A 19,140-nucleotide genomic window follows, 5' to 3' on the forward strand; every position below is an offset into this window, starting at 1 on the left:
GGGCAAATGTCACTTGAACTTGATTAATAAGCGTATTTGGGGGATATTTGAGCAGCAGATCTGCATCATAAGCGAACATTCGTCTCCAATCTGACAGGTCGTGCACATTCCAGCACAAGTTAGATCTGCTCGAGTGTTTGTCTCGTATCTGTGATGCATCGAAGTTTAAAAAAAGAACCCGAAACAAACGCGAGAGGCGAGTGTTTTATCTGCTCACAAACATCTCTGGCCAATCCGGATCCGAACCATGCCGTGAATGCAGCCGAGTGTGGAGGGTTGAGGGGGGGGAGCAGCAGCGGCTTAGTCCCACCACCAGTGACCGCTAGCTTCATGTCCGCCACACCGACACCTGGGAACTAACGGGAGCCGAGAGCTTTCTCAGCAGAGAGGGGTCGGCGGAAGGGACAGCGGACTTGATTTCTGCGCGTTTGGACATTTCTCCCAGTGCGCGGTTGACATATTTCAGGAGCTCCGGGGCAGCAGCTGCGGGAAGGTTAGCTAGCCAGCGCCATCTCTCCGTCTGACGCCGTGTCTTCCACACCATGGGGAACGCTGCCACAGCAAAGAAGGGCAACGAGCTAGAGAGCGGTGAGTCCGGCTGGCCTTTCTGCTCCGCTTTATTGGGCTGCTATTGAACGATTTCCCCCCCTTTGACGCGCACAGCTAGCCTCTTCCAGCGCTCCCGACGCGCCTAGCTGGCGGCTAACAGCGAAGCAGGGGTGGGCCGGGCGTCCATCCCTCGCACTGGCATCCCAGCGACGCTGCCAAGACTTCACTCTTATCCAAACGTATCAAGATAGGCTTGTTTTTGTAGATTTGCACGGGATCTGGCCAAAGGCCTGGAAACGTTAGCGCGGAGCAGGAAGAATCTGGTGTTTTCGCTGCCAACAAGGCGGCGGGGAGGAATGTTGACAGTGTTCACCGTCATGGAGAAGCTATTAAATACACCCCCGAGCCATCCTTATCAAGAAATGACCCGCGGGTGGAATGCTGCAGGCTGCAGAGATGTTTGCATGCAGGTCATAGGTGCATCAGGGGGGCCAGCCTCGGTGACAGGCTGGCCTGCTAACTTTAGCCCGGACGGGTGGGATTAGCCCTCAGAAGGCCCTGGTAATTTCATTGCCTCTTGATGGAGGTAGCCGTGCGGGCCTGCTCATGCACACAGTTGGCCGTGGCCTGCAGCCTCGGGGAATGTCTACCAGTCCCTTTAGATGGACTGGTGTTACCTCTCCCAGCCTGCTCGGCTGAAGCCCAACCAGGATGCGGGTCTGTGTCCAGCCGCACCTTCGGGCTAGCTGTCACACGGACCCCGCTGACGGCCTGAAATCTGCAGCAATAAACCCCAAACCTGTGAGGAATTGTTATAAATAGGCGATAGGTTTGGCTTGGAGGGGGAGCTCGGACGTCTGTGGCGGCCACATTTTATTCTGGGCTGCATAAACAAAATCTTCCCTCTGCACAAACCCTGTGACCAAATAAGGCCAAGAAATGACAAATGCCCTCTTTCCATTCATAAAACCGGGACCTACTACCGTCTCCCCAGATGCACACACACACACAGGTCCACACACACACTCAAATTGTTTGTGCTGGGTTAATCTGAAGGTCTATCAAGGCTCCCTTGGCACACTGAGCTCGTGGTTGACTGGGGCAGCTTGTCATCGGACCTTCGTCAGAGGATAAGGGGTATTACAAGCTTTGAAAGGTTTGACGTAACCGGGCCCGGGCCAGCGTGTCTTTGTGCATCTATACTTTGATGCTGCACATCCTGTCATCAGGGAGCGTGCACGTTTACCACCGGCCTGGCCGTAGACGCCACCGCTCCGGGTGTTTGTGGACGGCTGCAGGGATTCCTGGTGGTTCCACCTGGCGTCCTGTTCCTCCCAGATAGATCCACTCGTTATTAGAGAGCGCACAGGAGCAATAAGCTGCGCCAAACACCAGACACTCGGTCTGAGCCCATCGGATCGCTCATCGTTCCCATGCTGCCCAGCATTCCGAGTGTTACTATGATCCTTACATCTTGCAGCTCACCGTTAAACCCATTAAGGTGACACGACGCCCGGAGCTGGAGATGTGCCCGCGGTCTGGCCGCCCTAAAGAGATGACCCGGTTACCTGCAAGGCTGCGTACGAACCGGCGGGCGTGTGTTTACTGTATATAGCCGCCGTCACGAGCTGGAACAGATGGAATGTTGCTCTGGAGCAGCCAGACAAAGCAGCTGCTGTCATGACACCTATTTTATTAGGCCGGGAGTGTGTATTGTGTTTTATTTCCCCCCTCGTCAGGTGCTAAATGTGGAAGCAAAGGTTGTGGGAAAACTGATAAAGGTTGAGCGAATGGAGAAGCTGAGACATAAACGCCTCACCGGGCGGATTTTATTTTCCAGGAAAGGGCTGCTGAAATGATGCAAATTTTGAAATTTCCTAAAAAAAAAAAAAGGGCGCCGTGTCACGATGCGGCCACGGACTTGTGCGAGATTTATGACCGTAACTATGGAAACGCTCCATCCTGGTCATCCGCTGCAGGTTTTTGAAGGCTCCATTTTTAGTGGGTCCCTGAACGCAACACTAAAGTTTCTGTTTGAATGTCAAGTGTGTTTACATTCCGTTGCTTTTGTTCACTCATGCTTGTTGACGTGTTCTACATGAACTCTCTCTTTCTCTCTGTCTTCTCCTCCGTCTCATCACCGTACATGTGGGTGAACCTCCGTGTTGAGTAGAGACCTTCGGTACGCTCGCAGAACGGCGGATCCACGGCGGTCTCGCCGCGACGCCCCGTCACACGTGCTTGCTGTTGTTCCGTGCTTTTCTCTTTAATGAGCTTGTGTTTTTTTTTGTTTTTTTGTTATTCACGTTCTCTCAATCTGGATTTCCCAAACATTGGTTTGTCTTTGCTTAACTTTATTTTAAAGCTGTGTTTATTAGCCTTTTCCTTGATGTGTAAAGTGATGGCAAGATGCTCGGAAAACCCTCCGCCCTCTAATCCCGGGTCTTGTTTCCCCCCCTTCCTTATTTCAATAGTTTGACGAAATTAAAGAACCTTGAATGTGTAGCTTGGCATGTGTCACTTATCTGCCTGTCTTTGTGGTTGTTATCTGTGTTTCTGTGCTTCCTCCCTTATTTTAACATCCTCTTTAATTTATATCCAGATGAGAGTGGATACATTTTTCTCCTTTAGTACTTGTGTTGTAATTTTCACTTCCCACATTTTCCCCCTGTGGTCTTGCCAGTTTAACCTAATGATCGTTTGAAATGATTACCTGTAATATTCTTTGGTGCTAATTAGCTCTGTGTTTCTCCTTGTTTTAGTTAAAGAGTTTCTAGCCAAAGCCAAAGAAGATTTCTTACGGAAATGGGAATGCCCGCCACAGGTCGGTGGAATAAAACCTCAACATTGAGATGGAAGCTAGCAATCGTTCAAAGCTAACGGGCTGTTTTATTCTGCAGAGCACAACATGCCTAGATGACTTTGACAGATTAAAAACGCTGGGCACCGGCTCGTTCGGAAGAGTTATGTTGGTGAAACACAAAGGAACAGAGCAATACTTTGCCATGAAAATATTGGACAAGCAGAAGGTCAGTGAGAGCTCACATCCACCATCCTGGGTCAAATAATATCCCATTTCTGACACTTCTTTGGCCCTTTTTCCCACTATTTTCTTATCCAAATACTGAGGAATCTGTGGCGTAATCAGGCGGCACAGTTTTATACTATACATGCTAAGACAGCGGACGTCAGCATAAAATGTTTCATCTGGCTTAAAAAAAGAGATCCAACTTTGTCTTCTTAGGGTGTTCATATGTGCTCATAAATAAGTTGTAGCTGTCCTTCCTGTGTCTCTTATCTCTGTTGCTACAGCGTGAGATTGGCTTGACAAGGTCACCTTATCTCTTTATCTGTCAGGTGGTGAAACTGAAACAAATAGAACACACTTTAAACGAGAAGAGGATATTACAGGCAGTGAGCTTCCCTTTTCTCGTCAGACTTGAGTATGCGTTTAAGGTAAAATTGAGGTTTTTTTTAGTTCATTTTTCATGAGTTACTTGTTTATTTTCTAATGTCCATTTTAAAATTCATCTTTTTGCAGGACAACTCTAATCTTTATATGGTGATGGAGTACGTCCCCGGAGGAGAGATGTTCTCACACCTAAGACGAATCGGACGGTTCAGGTGAGCGTGGCCCTCGGCACGTATCCTAACACCGGTGGATGTATCTTCATCACTTCCTGTCCTCCTCCACAGCGAACCACACGCGCGGTTTTACGCCGCCCAGATAGTGCTGACGTTTGAGTACCTCCATTCATTAGATCTCATATACAGAGATCTGAAACCTGAGAATCTCCTCATCGACCATCACGGATACATCCAGGTGAGGCGTCGCCCCATGAATAAGTAACGCCGCTGCGCCCACTCCGCGCCCACTCACGGCTGCCGCCTCACTTCCAGGTGACAGACTTTGGCTTCGCCAAGCGGGTTAAAGGCAGGACCTGGACGTTGTGTGGGACGCCAGAATACCTGGCACCAGAAATCATCCTCAGCAAAGTATGTTTATGGATTTGTTTCATGGATTGCTAAAGCTAGCTGCAGTGGCACATGAAGCAGAGCAGCAGTCCTAAGTGGTCCTTGTAAATACGTTGTTTGAATCCCGGTAGGGCTATAACAAAGCTGTGGACTGGTGGGCGCTGGGAGTCCTCATCTATGAAATGGCGGCTGGCTACCCTCCGTTCTTTGCAGATCAACCCATCCAGATCTACGAGAAGATTGTGTCCGGGAAGGTAAGCAGGTGTGGTTGTGGATGCGTGGCTACGTGTTTGCCTTCAGAAGCCGACGTAGGCGTTTGCTCTCCCGCGCAGGTGCGGTTCCCCTCTCACTTCAGCTCCGACCTGAAGGACCTGCTGCGGAACCTGCTGCAGGTCGACCTGACGAAACGCTACGGCAACCTGAAGAACGGCGTCAACGACATCAAGGGCCACAAGTGGTTCGCCACGACAGACTGGATCGCCATCTACGAGAGAAAGGCGAGTGCAGGAACACCCTCGCTACTGTAAACAGAAGGACATTGGTTCGTTGCAGATTCAAGTGCTCCAAATCTCCAATTTCCTATTATTTACCGGATAATTTCCACATATGTTCTTTGCCTGAGTGTTCCTGTTTTTCTCGAGCTCCACGCTCAAAGCAGATGTTCACCTCAGGCTTGAGGTTCATTGGTCTGCTGATTGTGTTTAATTTAATTACCCCCCCCCCCCACGCTGTGTGGAATGGTGTTTACAGTTCCTGCTTTTAAAAAAATCGGAGCCTTTGAGCTAAGTGAGATGCTCTTCCTTTAATGTCCTCCTAGACTGTGCTGATGTTCGAGGCTTTTTAAAGACGATCCTGCTCCTTAATGACAAAGTCATTAGAGAGAGTTGTTTAACGACAGTACGGGTTGTGGCGCCACCGCTGACATTTATCGGCGCTACAAGTTTTAATCTGAGGGGAAAAAGCTCATGAGGGACGACGGCAACGAGATGTCTCGAACAAGGAGGGAGGATAAAAAGGCAGCTTCAGTTAAAGCGTCCATGTTGTTACGGGGTGAGAGGGCAGTTTCAGGTGCAGAGGGCAGTTTCAGGTGCAGAGGGCAGTTTCAGGTACCGTATTTTCACGACCATAAGGCGCACTGTATTAAAAGGCGCAGTCTTAGTTATGGGTGCCATTTCTGTATTTAAAACATACATAAGGCGCACCGTATTATTAGGCGCATGCTGAAACATACAGTAAAAAATGACAACGGAAGTAAAACCGTGAGTTTCGACACATTTATTGAACAAAATATTCATTCTTCCGCCACAAAACCATCAAATTATTTGTATATTATGTATTTGTGTATTTTAGCAGCCTGATTTCTAGTGGCTGCTGTTTTATTATTGCTGTCAGGGTGTTTTCAAGGTTTTGGAAGTTCTTTGTTTAGTGAGAAATAATTGCCTTCCCACTATTCCTGGGTGTCTTTTTGATTGTCATTGTCGACATGAAAAGAATTCTACATGTTTAAATACGTATATATCTCCTGTTTCGGCAGGTGGAAGCCCCCTTCATACCAAAGTGCAGAGGCCCGGGCGACACCAGCAACTTCGACGACTACGAAGAAGAGGAAATCCGCGTTTCTTTAACGGAAAAGTGTGCAAAGGAATTTGCAGAGTTTTAGGATGCGAGAACATGGATATATCAGGGAAAAAAGGGGGATCTTTGCACTCTTCTAAAGACTTGGGATGGAGCAGAGACCATCGTTTTTCAGATGTGCTACATAGTCACTTCATTCCGTAATGCTGAATGAGGTTGCCATGATCCTTGGGTGCCGATAACCTCTCACTATCACACACACACCTGCATATTAAAGCAGACACACCTCTTTATTTTGTGTACTTACCCACATTCTTTTTCTTTTTTACTTTGAAGCATTTAGTCTTGGATGTTACCCCTTATACTTTTCTCAACGTATGAGACAATGGCCAGTAATAGTCCACACATAACTGGTTTGTCTGTTGCAGACTGATGGGCGTTGTAGACTATTTCTTCTAGTCATCGTCGGTGTACATTTAACGGTCTGTTACAAATCCACCCAATGTTGGCTATAGTAAAAATTCTGGCCAGCTTTCAAAGGTAGCATTACTCGATGTGCATATCTGTCAGTTTCGTGAGAATCCTGTTGAGTGTTAAAAGCATGACCAAATAGAGATCATTGGACGGCACAAGAAGAGAGGTTGTTTCAGTTGTTTGGGTTTTTTTTTTTAAATTTTATTCTAAAATTTTGCCTGCAGTCCTCAGTCCTGACAGACGCATCCATTCACAGGCTTTTTGGTATTCTGACCCAGGCACAGCAGCTATCGTGGGAGGGGGGAAAGGAAATCATTGTTACATTAGCAAAATGCAAATCAAGTTGTTTTGTTTGATCCTTTATGGATATTTTAGTCATATGAAAAGAAAAATATTTGGTATTCTACAATTTTGTCGCTGTGTCTATTGTCCCTAGGTTTCAGGTCCTCAGATTCCTCTGAATTTGGTGAACAGAGTGACTTGAATAAATGAAGAGCGTGAAATCCTTTTTAGGATTATTACTGGGTGTGATGTAGTCAGAGGGTCAAATGTGTTGTGGCGTCATGCCGCAGCAAATTAGTACAGAATTTCTAATGTGTTCAATTGAAGATATTTTAAAAAGTGCATATTTACTACACTCACTATTTGTTCCCAACTGACTTCTTTGTTTCGTTCCTATTGAAGAATGTAGATTTGCAACTTATAGGTATGCATATTTGAAAGCTTGATTTCAAGGTACAGATGTCCTCACAATGCACTGGCTAAAATAAAGACTGATCCTTTGTATCACATGTAACCCTGTTATTGTTAAACTTGTTACATCATACATCTATACATGGTTTCATATATGTTTTTATTTATACACATTAGAGATGCTAATAAATTTTATTTTTAAAAGTGCTGAAGTTTTGTTTCTCTCCATGCAGTTTAAGACGGTTGTATGGAAAACGCCACAAAGTATAATGTCACAGAACCAGAAGCTTTCAAAATTAATATACATTGATAATTCGTGACGATAAAAATCAATTTAACACTAATTTTAAAGACTCAAACGAATTTTAATGCTACGAGTAAAAGCCATGTTTGCGGCGATATGAATTTTGGACCTCTTGGTTTGCTGTAGTCCGACTTGAATATGGTTTCTGGGAATTGTAGTCTTACGGTGGGCACGTGGGCAGGTTTGCGTTGCGCTTCATCCTTCCAAGATTTGAGAATATGGCGGGTCTGGAGCTACTATCTGACCAGGGTTACCGCATAGATGGAAGAAAAGCTACGGAGCTGCGCAAAATCCAGGCCCGCATGGGAGTGTTCGCCCAGGCTGACGGGTCTGCGTATTTAGAGCAGGGGAACACGAAGGTTCTGGCCGTCGTTTACGGCCCCCATGAAGTAAGTAGCAAAGGCGGATGTTCGAAGCTTATCGATGTCGTGTAAATAGACGCAGAACTTTTATCTTATTTACAATATTTAACAATGTGCGTGTGTCAGTTTTACTGACGCTATTGTAGCTGTTTTAAGTCTAGAATGAAACTATTATGAAAATACAGCGGGATGAGTTTGTTTCGGGGTTCTACATTATCGACTGTTTTTAAATACAAATGATGTCTTCCTCAAATGGGACGGTCGGACACCTTGTTGTGAGGTTGTCCGTTAAATGAGGAGCTGTCAGTCAGTCACCCTATTTTTAATGCCCCTTTAATTGTGTCGCCCCCTAGATGCGGGGCTCTCGCAGCCGAACTCGGCATGATCGAGCTGTTATCAACTGCCAGTACAGCATGGCCACCTTCAGCACAGCCGAGAGGAAGAGGAGACCTCACGGGGACCGCAAGTCTACAGAGATGAGCCTCCATCTGAAACAGACTTTTGAAGCTGCTGTCATGACCCAGCTGTTTCCACGCTCTCAGATCGACATCTATGTCAAGGTTCATGTTCAGTGACGTGGTTCTCACGTGTTAACCGGCGGGATCACCATTATGGGGTTAAAAAAGCCGTTTTATTATGTCTGACTTTTAGAAATTCTTCTTGTTTTCAGATTCTGCAGTCAGATGGAGGCAACTACAGTGTGTGTGTAAATGCTGCCACTCTAGCGGTGATAGATGCCGGCATCCCCATGAGAGACTACGTCTGCGCCTGCACTGTCGGATTTGTGGACGAGACGCCTCTCGCTGACCTTTGCTATGCAGAAGAGGGCGGAGGAGTGAGTTCTCTTGGGCTAGCATTGTTGCCCAGAAGCAGTCAAATTGCTCTGGTCCAGATGGATGCCAGACTACATCAGGACAACTTGGATGCTCTGATGGAAGCTGCCATGACAGCATGTAAAGGTGTTAGTAAGGTGCTGGATGAAGTGGTGAGACAACACCTCCAGGAAGCTTCTATGCTCGCCAGAGATTAAGAATGGACTGTGTTTTTGGCTGGAGGATGGGAATATGTTTGGACTCTATGTAGATAAGTCATAACAGCTTTTTTTTATTGTTCATATCAGTTACACATTTGCACAGTCAACAAAATAAAATCTCAACACTTTTTTTCCCATCTATGTGAGAAGTTGCATAATAGTCTTACAGTTGAGAATATGAAGATGGTATTTCAAATAAGTAAATGTAATTTAATATTGAAGAGAAATCCTATACAAAACAATACAATTTAGTCTTGCACTATTAATTCTTTCTCATATCCCTGAAATGCATTACCATCCTGTTTTAACGTCTTCCGGAAGTTGGTCCGTCGTCTTAATATTCCCAGGGAAACGAGGAACAAAAAATGAGGAACTATGTTATCGGCTACTGTGCTGTACTGCGAGGTTTGAGGCAAAGTCCGCCTTCTTCCTGGATACGTTCTTAATAGTTATTTCAGATACATTTTTCATATACATTAACTTACTTTTCTTTGTAATATACTTCATTACATCTCTACTGACGATTTTAAGTTTGCACATTAATCGATTTAAAAAAAAATCAAATATCTAGGCTGTTGACGTTTTTATTTTTCATTTAGTTATGAATTATTGGTCATATATCATTTGAAAGTGTAAATTAGATTTTTCGTTACATGTATTAACTCTTGTATGGTGTTTAAGTCTGTGGGACCTATTTCCCTTTATCATCCAAGGAAAATGATCATTTATATTGAATATAGGACTCATTGGCTTTTGAGAGTACCTTTCAATTGATTTTGGTAGATAAGAAATCTTTTGGTAATGTTTAAGAACACGATGCTCACATTTCCCTAAATTCTGTCTTACTGGCTTTTAAAAAAGACAACTCGATCAAATAAACACCTTTTTTTTTAAAAAAAAAAACTTTTTAAGTGGATGCGTTTGTTACATGTGTGTTTTACATGCATTTCTGTAATTTGATTTAATCATTGTCATCAATCGTTTCAAAAATGTATCGTCGGGCCTCACATATAGTAGTGACTGGACCTGTGGTGAGGAAGTGACGTACCCGGAAGAAGGCGGAGCCTGCCTCAAACCTAGCAGTATGTACTGACACTGAATTAACGCCACCATTGCAGGTGGATGAGAGTCGCACTCTGGAGAAAGGTTTGCCTTTTTAGCCTTTAAAATTAATTCATTGGACATGAATGCCACATAAAATTAAATTATAATCACTTTTACCGAAGTCTATCATTTTGAATATCACGCAGCCAAAGGCAAGGCGAATCGGTAGCTGATTAGCAGCTAGCTAATCAGCAGTCAATAGATACTGTTCAATGGGTGACAAAACTCAAGAGTGGTGCAAAAGAAAGTATACAGTATCTTGCTTGTGTCTACTTGCATAAGTAGATAATAAAATGGACGTTATATGTAAATGCAGAATTAACATTAGCTGGCCATGTAATATCATATTTGAAGTGAATGTATGATGCCTTCAGGGACCGGTATTTCAAAGGACAACATGGGGCTCCTGTCTGACCCAAACAGAAGAAGGGCTCTGATCAGCCTTCTGGTTCGCCTAAATACCCCCATCTCGTAAGTTGACAATCATGACAAGATGGATATTCTTAAACGACGCCTATAATTGCAGGGGTTTTTTTTACATGACATTTTTTGCTTCTGATTTGTCTCCTGTATTCTGCAGTGTTGTCTGCTACTTAGCGGGTGTAGCCTGGTTCATGGGGTTAGCTTTTGAGCCGTTCACCCTGCGGACGTACATGTCAGAGAACGCCATGGGTTCCACCATGGTGGAGGAGCGCTTCCCTGCAGGGGAGAGGGCTCTGGCCTCGGGCAAAGAGTTTTCAGCTCATAAGAAGAAAGTAGGGTAAGAAGCACAAAGACACAATATGTATGCAAAGTGTATGCAGATCAGATAACAGAAATAGCTGTTATAATAGAGGTGGTTATGATCAGATTTAAATGTCATTTCCTCTTGATATACTTTGCAGTGGGATGCCAGTGGATTGGTTGGTAAAAACCATGCAGGATCGAGGCTTGGAGGTCTTCACCCAGAGATTTTCTCGCACACTGCCGTTCCCTGATGAAAACAAAGAAAGATATGTGAGTTTAAATGATGTTATAAATGTTCTAGGATGTAGATAGTTCATATTCCCAACTTTATACTGTTTGGGCTTCTGTCACCGTCCTTTTCAGATGGTTAAGGGGACAAACGTATATGGCATTCTTCGGGCCCCCAGAGCTCCAAGGACTGAAGCTCTGGTGCTGAGCGCCCCCTGTAGTCCGGGAGACCAAAACAACCAAGCGGTGGGGCTGCTCCTGGGCTTGGCGCAGTACTTCAGGAGTGAGTAGCGGAGTCAGGGCCATCTGCGCCAGTGGAACGCTGTTGCTGCAACATTTGTTGTTTTGATGTTTCTCAACAGGCCAGATTTTCTGGGCTAAAGACATCATCTTCCTTGTTAATGAGCACGATCTGATTGGAATGCAGGCTTGGCTGGAAGGCTATCACCACACCAACACGACAGGTAGTCACAAGCATGAGGCTTAAAGGTCGCACACAGGCGTTTCTGCTAACTGTTCTTCTTCTTCAGGGATGGACTGGTCTCCCCTTCAAGGCCGTGGCGGCTCCATCCAGGCGGCATTAACTCTGGAGCTTAGCACTGATGTCATTACAAGCATGGATCTGGTTCTGGAAGGCCTCAACGGACAGCTCCCAAATCTGGATTTAGCCAACCTGTTCTATGCTTTCTGCCAAAAGATTGGAATCCTGTGCACCATCCAGGGGAAGGTGAAGGCTTGTGATGAGGTTTTCTAGAGGCAGCTGCTGGTAAATGCTAGCTTTTAACCCTGCTGTTGGTGGGTGATTGTGCAGCTGCAGAGGAACGACTGGGACAGCGTGTCAGGATACAGCCATTCCATCCAGACTCTGATGATGATGGTGATGAAGCAAGCCAGCGGGCGCCCGTGGGGAGATCACGGCCTTTTCCTTCGATATCACATCGAGGCGGCCACCGTCAAGGGCGTCAACAGCTTCCGCCAGTACAAGACTGACGCCACCACCATCGGCAGGTCTGAGCTGCTCCACCTTTATTATTGATAAAATAGTCCCTGCTGGGTTTTTTAAAGTGCTTTATTTGTATTTGTGGACATCATCTAGGCTGCTGGAGGGAATGTATCGTAAACTGAATAACCTCCTGGAGCGCCTGCACCAGTCCTACTTCTTTTACCTCTTGCCATCCCTCTCTCACTTCGTCTCCATCGGGTATTACATGCCGGCCTTCGGCCTCCTCACCGTCATCCTGCTGCTTCGTGTATCCTTCCGCATTTTTCACTTGGAGGTAATTAGAAAAATACTGTATAAGCGTAAATATCTGTCAGCCTGTGGTGACACACGTTGAGCTGGCTGCCGGTTTGACCCTTGACGGCGACGCAGGCCTTAGATCTGTGGGTTCAACTTTCAGCTCCTCCCACCACAACAGAAGACGGCGTCACAGACGCTGAGCCGGTTGGTTTAAAACTACCGATGGTCGATAAGGTGTGAACTGTCAAACGAGGTGAACAAGTTGTGCTCCCCGACAGGTGTCCAGCCCTGGCGTGTTGTCGGTGTTGACCCCTCTGGTCATCAGCCACCTGACCGGAGCGGCGCTCTACGCCCTGCCGACTCGCTTCCAGGAGATCGCCGTGGAGCACTTCCCCGTGTCTGAGACCGAGGCCGTGGTGCTGACGGCCATCGCCGTTTACACCGCGGGCCTGGCTTTGCCCCACAACACACACCGGTAGCTACACTGCTCGTCTCGGGGGGTTGCGGTTGCTTCAGAGATGGCAGAGACGGTGAGGAGCTGATTGTGGTGCTGTGTTAAAGGCTCCTGACAGGAGAGGGGACGGAGCAGGGCTGGAGAGTCCTGAAGCTGGTGGCTGTGCTGTACCTGGCTGTGCTGCTGGGCTGCACCGCCCTCATCAACTTCTCCCTGGGCTTCATCCTGGCTCTCACCCTGGTGCCGGCGGCCGTCCTCGTCACACCACACCGCCCTAAGTAAGCCACGCCCTCCCGGGCTGTTTCAGCCCTCTGCTGCCAAGCATTAGACTTACTTCTGTCTTCTCTCTTCAGGGTCCTGACAGCCTTCACCTTAGTCATCCTCAGCCCAGCCTGCACACTCCTCTTTTCTGTCTTTTTCTTCCAAGAACTGCAGGAAATGCCAGTCACTTTCCAGGAAGGCTGGTTGCTCTACCTGTCGGTCATCTCACAGGGGATCCTGGACCACTTCCTGTACGGATCTTTGGTTTTCCCACTGATCGCCCTGCTGGTCTATCCCTGCTGGCTGCTTTTTTGGAATATCCTCTTCTGGAAATAGAAGCAGCTCCCACAGAACTACTGAGGCCTTTCTCGGGTGTAACGTCCCTTCTCAGGTCTCTCTTTTCCTGACGCCAATGAGAACAGCAGAGAAACAAATTGCAAACACTTGCAAACAATGCAATGGCTGCCTTTTTGGGACATTTAGCTGTCTTCATTTTCAGTTCCAAGGATTTAATAATTACTCGAGTGGATAAAAGTCTGGTTTTCTACATAAATTATGCAGTATGGAATGCTTTGTGCTGTCAATTACATGGAGAGAGACTAATGGCTGTGTTTTTTTGCTGTTTAACTGTTTAACTTAATTTCATTGTGATTTTCTTTATCTGGTGCAGCGCTGCTTGTTTTTTATGCGTGAAGGTGAAGGTATGGCTGCAACAACTCTGCATTGTCGTGTAAAATTCCTGTACAACTGCAGCTGTTTGTCGTGCATCCACTATTTTTGTACTTTTTTTTGGATACATGTTCTTGGAGGTGTGTTTATTTCATATTTATAAATGCTGAATTAGAAGATAGAGAGGTTGGGGCCTCAAATTTCATCACACATACAATTTAATTTACAACCTCACATAATGTAAATGTACCAACTGGTCACATTTAACAAACATTAATTGTCTGTAACCTAAAACATGAACCAGCATGTTGGTTATTGTCTCCCCTGTTAAGGAACAAATTAGCAAACCAAAGTGGGAATGATTTTTAGAATTTAGATTTTTGCTATTGTTCTGTTGTGTCACCTTTTACCCCAAATGGGGTGAGTATTTAACCTTGAGTGGTTTTGGTGACCCATTACCCATTGTTATAATGTTCCAAATTACAAGTGTACCTGGTAGCTGTGTTGAACATCTCTACACACTTCCAATCTCTGATTTGCTGCTTCTGGGGTATATTTATTAACATCTATTTAAGTTTGAGTTTTGCTATTGGTTAACTCATCAATGCTAAAATTGGAAAATAAAGTGGTAAAGGACACCTGTCACCTGAGTAGGAGCTCTTTGACATGTTAATTACAGGCTTCTCCTTCATCTATTGGCTGGAGTTGAGCCTGCCAGATGACACTGAACATGAGTTCCTGACTGGAACATCTGAGGTAGTAACATTCTGGTATTGGGTGGATCGCTAAGGTGACATTAGGTCATAAGCAAAGTGCTCTACACCCATCAAGCAATGATGTCATTTTCTCACAGTCAGGTTAATGCTGCCACTGAGAGTCAATCATGACTTAAAAGGCTGGCCATCCCAGCCATGTTGCTGTGGTGGATCTTGGCTGGGAGGATGTCATGGATGTGGGTGGGTTGCCTGCTGGGGCATGTTCTTTGTGGTTGTCTTAGCTGGGTCTTGAACCAGCAACCTTCTGCTTCTCAGCCCAGTCCCTTACACACTGCGCCACCACCGCCACCATCCTGAGCCTTGTTTATCCAAATCAATCTTTGTTCAACAGCATTGTTTTGCAGTTTACGTCCAGCAGATGGCGCTGTTTCACAATCCTTTCAGAACACTTAAAATTAACATGTAATAAAATAATTTCAAAGGCAATGCAAAATTAGCAGTTTTATCTTTTGGATTCTGAACAGTATTTTAATTCAAAGAAATCAAAATAGATGTATTTGATTCTGTTACGTTTATTATGCTGATGATTTCTTTTCTTTTTTTACAATATTGTGTACTGAAAATCATTCCTTTGCTGTCACAGCTCAAAGAATCGGGTACTCGGATCACCTGGTAAAATGTACAATTATTCAATGACTCTTTAAAACAATACACTTACTACAATATAAAAAAAAATAAAAGCACTTGACAACTGTAAACGCAGCATCTTCTGAGTTTGAACATTAGTAATGGCACCAGCAGATGGCTAACAAACAAAACCAGGCACTGCTACCAAGCTGTGAAGGTCCGCTCATCTTCCATTGCAAAGAAGCAAACACTAACAAACATCAGGCCATGTGTGTTGCTCACACCTCACACACTTTGTGAAATAAATAACAAAGAGGTCAGGCCAAACTCCGCTCTCTGTCTGCAGTTGGTCGTCTGAGCCACAGGGGGGCGCCATTCTGCGTCGTGCTACAGTGCTTCAAACGTCTTCAGCAGCTGGCCAGCTGTCAGAGGACTCTCAGTGCACTTTACAGTCTTTGTGTGAGTAACGGGTCAACATGTACATGACAGGTTTAGCATCTTTACTCGGCGTTTGTGTGCATGTGAATGGATGTGGGCAACGGCAATGATGGGCAGTCAGCTGCTGCTCAGAGCGCGCTCCCCCCGGTCCTCCCTCCGCCCGCGCTCCTTTGACAGAGACAAGGGTCACTCAGTGACAGTGTTGGGGGGTCGCAGATCATACGAGAGCGACGGCGGCGGTTTTGCGGTACCTGCTGGACCTGCGTGTCGGGTCTGGCTGTCGCACAGATTTCACAGCCTGGACGAGAAGGCTTGTTGATGAAAGTACACGAAGGACAGGCCCACTCTGTCTGCTGAGACACAAAAATATACCGGTAGCATTATGGTAAAATTAGCAGAGGTTCCTCGTGTTTGGGTCACAGAATTAGATCATCGGTTCGCCCATTAACGGGCCAACATACCTGCGTTTTACTTCCTTTGATGCTGTGATCGCTCAGGTGAAGATTCTCCATATTGAGCAGATCTTTGACATCACTTTGTCTGTCACTTCCTCCCGCTGTGCTACCTGAAAACACAGAAAACGTATTCTGAAAGCCACGGCGACCACATTCGACTTCCTGTCCTCATCTTTGGGATTTCATCGAGCATCAAAACAGCAATTCTGTTTAGAACAAAAACTGCAAGAGATGCTTACATATGGTGAACGCACCCTGGCTGCTGTGGTTTAACCTCGAGGGCAAAGTGCTGTAACCTCTCCATTCTTGGGAGGCGGGGCCATTGCCTGGGGGAATGGGCGGGGCCAGGAGGGCACCTTCGAGGTCCTGCTGGAACAGCTGGCGGGTGATGCGGGCTTGTCTGGCAGAGATCAGGTACAGGTACGCCGTGTCGCCATCCTTCTGCACCCCGTAGGAGGCCAGCGACCTCGGCTCGGTGCACAAACACTGACCGATCACCCAGCGCTGGACGCGAGGATGGAAACCGTACTCGAAGAAAACCTTGAGGAGGACAGTGGGAGTCAGCGAAGAAAATCCTGCGCCCTCCACCCCCATCGTTCGCCTTCTGACTGAGGTTCACTCTGACCTGCTGTTTGAGAGCCGCCACGGTCATGTAGGGGAAAACTTTAACCGTGACGCAGGCGGACGAGGAGACGTCTTCCACCACGACAGATAAACTGCAAGAGAAACACCAACGTGAGCGACCGCTCATCCCGACAACCTCCGACGGGTCGTCGTGTCTCACTTGATCTCTCCGTCTGTGTAGTTCTTTTCAGACAGCTGGACGCTCAACGCGGCTTTGTGCCGAGCCAGCGCGGACGCGTGCTGCGAGGCGGCCTGAGTGTCGCCGGCTTCGATAGCCCGGGAGAGTTCCAAACACAGCTCCTCTACAGGTAGAAACACAAGAAGAGGCAACAAGGTGAGGTGTAAGCTACACACACACCAGAGCATCCCTCCATCAGCCTTCTGGACGGGGTCGTGCCCACATTCAGGTCTATTTACAGTTCATGTCTTTGGAAGCCTCCATACTCCGAGAGGACATACAACCTCCACAAGGAAAGGCCCCCGGGAGAGTTGAACCCAGGACGTTCTTGCTGACTCCAGCATTTTTGTTTTAGACTAAAACACTTGCTGCACACGTCGTTTGATCTCACCGGTGCGCGGGAGCGAGAGAGGGGTCCACGCCTCCGTGGCTGTGCCCGCTGTCGCAGCGCCGGTCGCTGGTGTGTGGCTGGCTTTGCCGTCTGGTTCACACGTGTTAATATTTGCAACTGCAAGAAAAGAATAGTCACGTTGATATGAAAATGCTTTCAACATCATCAAGCATCCTGTTTCAATCATTTTGCCACTAATAAACACCCAGAAATTTCATTGGCCGAGTGTCCTCACAGCTCCTGCTGTTTTACTTTAAGAATCCCGCTCCCACAATGCATTTCTACATATATAACACCCCCCGACCGACCTCTGTGAGCCTCTCTAAGAGACGACATGACCACCGTGGCCCACTCCTCGGCTTCACGGTCGCAGCGGAAGTTGAAGGAGATGGAGTCGTGAGGTGGGGCGGTGAGACGCATCTCGTGGCAGCGAGGCGATTTCACCTCGTACTGCACCGAGCGGAGGTCAAACTCTGCGATGAACTGGGGGGGGGAACAAAGACAACTAGAAAACACTGACTTCCATCAAATACCCAAAGGATAATCCCTATTATGTGCAAACTTTACAACATCCTGGCCTGTAATAGTTCAAAACAGATTAAAGAGTCACATGAGCTCAGCAACACTCATTAAAATGGGTAAAATCAGATGGAATCAACCTTTAAATATTTAGATTAATGATGTGTTTTCTCATATTTATCTAGAGGGAGCAAACACAACAAATAGCCACCTGCAACATCTGGAGCCAGAAGTTGACAGTAATACACGGAGGCCAATGGAATTATTTAAGTCAATTCATGTGGGCTTCAAATTTGTTATGGGATGGTCACACAACTGCTGTCACAGATGTGAAGGTAACATCTGGTTAAGCCCAATCAGCCCCAATTCTTGCATCGTTTCATTTTTTTATGATTTGACCCCATGAGTTGTATCGCTGTGCCCATTTCTAGGATCCCCCCCCCCCCCCCCCAAGAACGTTAAAAAGCCACTTTCCTGTGACTTTGACAGAAGTCTGAAACAGAAAATGAAAACCCTTCTCAGCCTCTAATCCACTTTCGCCAGGAGAGACGCTATCAGCTAAAACAACGGGGATACTACAATGTTCTTAGACCTGTCGGCAGGTAAAGGACGAGGCCACCGTGCACAACAGTGAATTCGTGTGAGGTCTCACCACACTGCGGTTTCCGCTCATGTCTCGCAGGGCCAGTCGGAACTCTCCGGCCCGGCTCGGGTCCATGCTAAGCTGAAGGCGCAGCGCCTCGCTGCCCGCTCCGGGGAGACACAGGGGTCGGATTCCGGAATGGCACACCGAAACCCGGACTGACATTAAAACGGTACTGCAGCAAGCCGTTGGTATGGGCCCGCCGCAAGCAGCCTGTTGGGACGATCCTGGGACCGTGGCTGGGGGAGCCCAGCCGCCGGAGCTGAGAGCCATGACGCGAGCCCGAGTGGAGGTGTCGGTAGCTCAGGTGTTAAAGCGACACCGCGCTGCTGTTGGCTTTGTAATTTCTACCTGTGTTTGAGGATGCCAAATTTATTCTTGGATGGGTTCTGGTCGTATCCCAGCTTCGCTAACTCGTCCATATCGACACGAACCCACAGACACAACGAATAAAAACAAAACAGGAAGTACCTGCGTACGTCTCCTATTTTGGTCCGGAAAGAAACTGACACATCCGACCTATAGCCAACTTTGATTAGGAGTAGAATAAAGCAAACCAGAAGAATAATATGGGGCTAATGTTGTAGCAAAAGTAGTGTTTATTTAGATCCGCGAGCGCGTGTGTAACCAGATCCACAATTTTGGAAAATAAATATCAGTTTCTGTTTGTAGATCAGATCCACAAATGTTAAAGGAAAGAATCCGTTTTTGTTTTGTTTTTTAAATAAAAAAAAGCCTGCAGGTGTGTACATGGATCTCTAAATGTAAATGTAAATATGGGGCCTTTAGTTTGGGCCTGTTCATAAACGTGACTTTTGCTACGCTCCATGTAACGTTGTGCTTCTGTAGCTTTACAGTTGCGTGCCACTAGTGGGCGCTGTCACCCAACGATATTGGCTACC

At 46.6% G+C, this 19,140-nt stretch overlaps 4 protein-coding genes and 1 long non-coding RNA gene across 9 annotated transcripts; 4 read left to right on the top strand and 1 right to left on the bottom strand.

The window, feature by feature from the left end:
* The first annotated feature begins 258 nt into the window (after nt 1-258).
* On the top strand, nt 259-7,473 carry prkacbb (protein kinase, cAMP-dependent, catalytic, beta b). Of its 2 annotated transcripts, none has more exons than XM_057057884.1 (10): nt 259-588; nt 3,312-3,373; nt 3,450-3,578; nt 3,907-4,005; nt 4,091-4,173; nt 4,246-4,372; nt 4,450-4,545; nt 4,656-4,778; nt 4,857-5,021; nt 6,059-7,473. In XM_057057884.1, exons 1-10 carry the CDS (start codon nt 543-545, stop codon nt 6,182-6,184), a joined length of 1,056 nt encoding a protein of 351 aa, XP_056913864.1. In that variant the 5' UTR covers nt 259-542; the 3' UTR covers nt 6,185-7,473. The 2 variants fall into 2 exon arrangements, with proteins under 2 accessions (XP_056913864.1, XP_056913863.1); XM_057057883.1 differs by lacking the exon at nt 259-588 and adding an exon at nt 630-2,885.
* Nucleotides 7,474-7,721: 248 nt separating this feature from the next.
* On the top strand, nt 7,722-9,102 carry exosc4 (exosome component 4). The gene is made up of 3 exons (XM_057057885.1): nt 7,722-7,959; nt 8,286-8,492; nt 8,603-9,102. The coding sequence occupies exons 1-3, from the start codon at nt 7,789-7,791 to the stop codon at nt 8,960-8,962; spliced, it is 738 nt and encodes a 245-aa protein (XP_056913865.1). The 5' UTR covers nt 7,722-7,788; the 3' UTR covers nt 8,963-9,102.
* Nucleotides 9,103-9,967: 865 nt separating this feature from the next.
* gpaa1 (glycosylphosphatidylinositol anchor attachment 1) lies at nt 9,968-15,121 on the top strand. The gene is made up of 13 exons (XM_057057877.1): nt 9,968-10,111; nt 10,444-10,540; nt 10,650-10,829; nt 10,954-11,065; nt 11,159-11,306; nt 11,386-11,487; nt 11,554-11,750; nt 11,835-12,031; nt 12,120-12,273; nt 12,396-12,467; nt 12,542-12,738; nt 12,825-12,995; nt 13,071-15,121. Exons 2-13 carry the CDS (start codon nt 10,467-10,469, stop codon nt 13,312-13,314), a joined length of 1,848 nt encoding a protein of 615 aa, XP_056913857.1. The 5' UTR covers nt 9,968-10,111; nt 10,444-10,466; the 3' UTR covers nt 13,315-15,121.
* LOC130539507 (ranBP-type and C3HC4-type zinc finger-containing protein 1-like) lies at nt 14,920-18,524 on the bottom strand. 4 transcript variants are annotated; one of them, XM_057057882.1, is made up of 9 exons: nt 18,248-18,524; nt 17,385-17,559; nt 17,077-17,193; nt 16,668-16,809; nt 16,509-16,599; nt 16,138-16,423; nt 15,890-15,993; nt 15,680-15,778; nt 14,920-15,596 (listed from the first exon to the last, which is right to left on the bottom strand). In XM_057057882.1, exons 1-9 carry the CDS (start codon nt 18,509-18,511, stop codon nt 15,546-15,548), a joined length of 1,329 nt encoding a protein of 442 aa, XP_056913862.1. In that variant the 5' UTR covers nt 18,512-18,524; the 3' UTR covers nt 14,920-15,545. The 4 variants fall into 4 exon arrangements, with proteins under 4 accessions (XP_056913862.1, XP_056913861.1, XP_056913860.1 ...); XM_057057881.1 differs by having other exon boundaries at nt 15,680-15,781; XM_057057880.1 differs by having other exon boundaries at nt 16,123-16,423.
* On the top strand, nt 18,046-18,705 carry LOC130539510 (uncharacterized). Its single transcript, XR_008954158.1, has 2 exons — nt 18,046-18,197; nt 18,278-18,705. It is a non-coding gene; the product is annotated as an uncharacterized LOC130539510 (long non-coding RNA).
* The last annotated feature ends 435 nt before the right edge of the window (nt 18,706-19,140 follow it).

This window comes from Takifugu flavidus, chromosome 15 (assembly GCF_003711565.1).
Source record: "Takifugu flavidus isolate HTHZ2018 chromosome 15, ASM371156v2, whole genome shotgun sequence".
NCBI classification, from domain to species: Eukaryota; Metazoa; Chordata; class Actinopteri; order Tetraodontiformes; family Tetraodontidae; genus Takifugu; species Takifugu flavidus.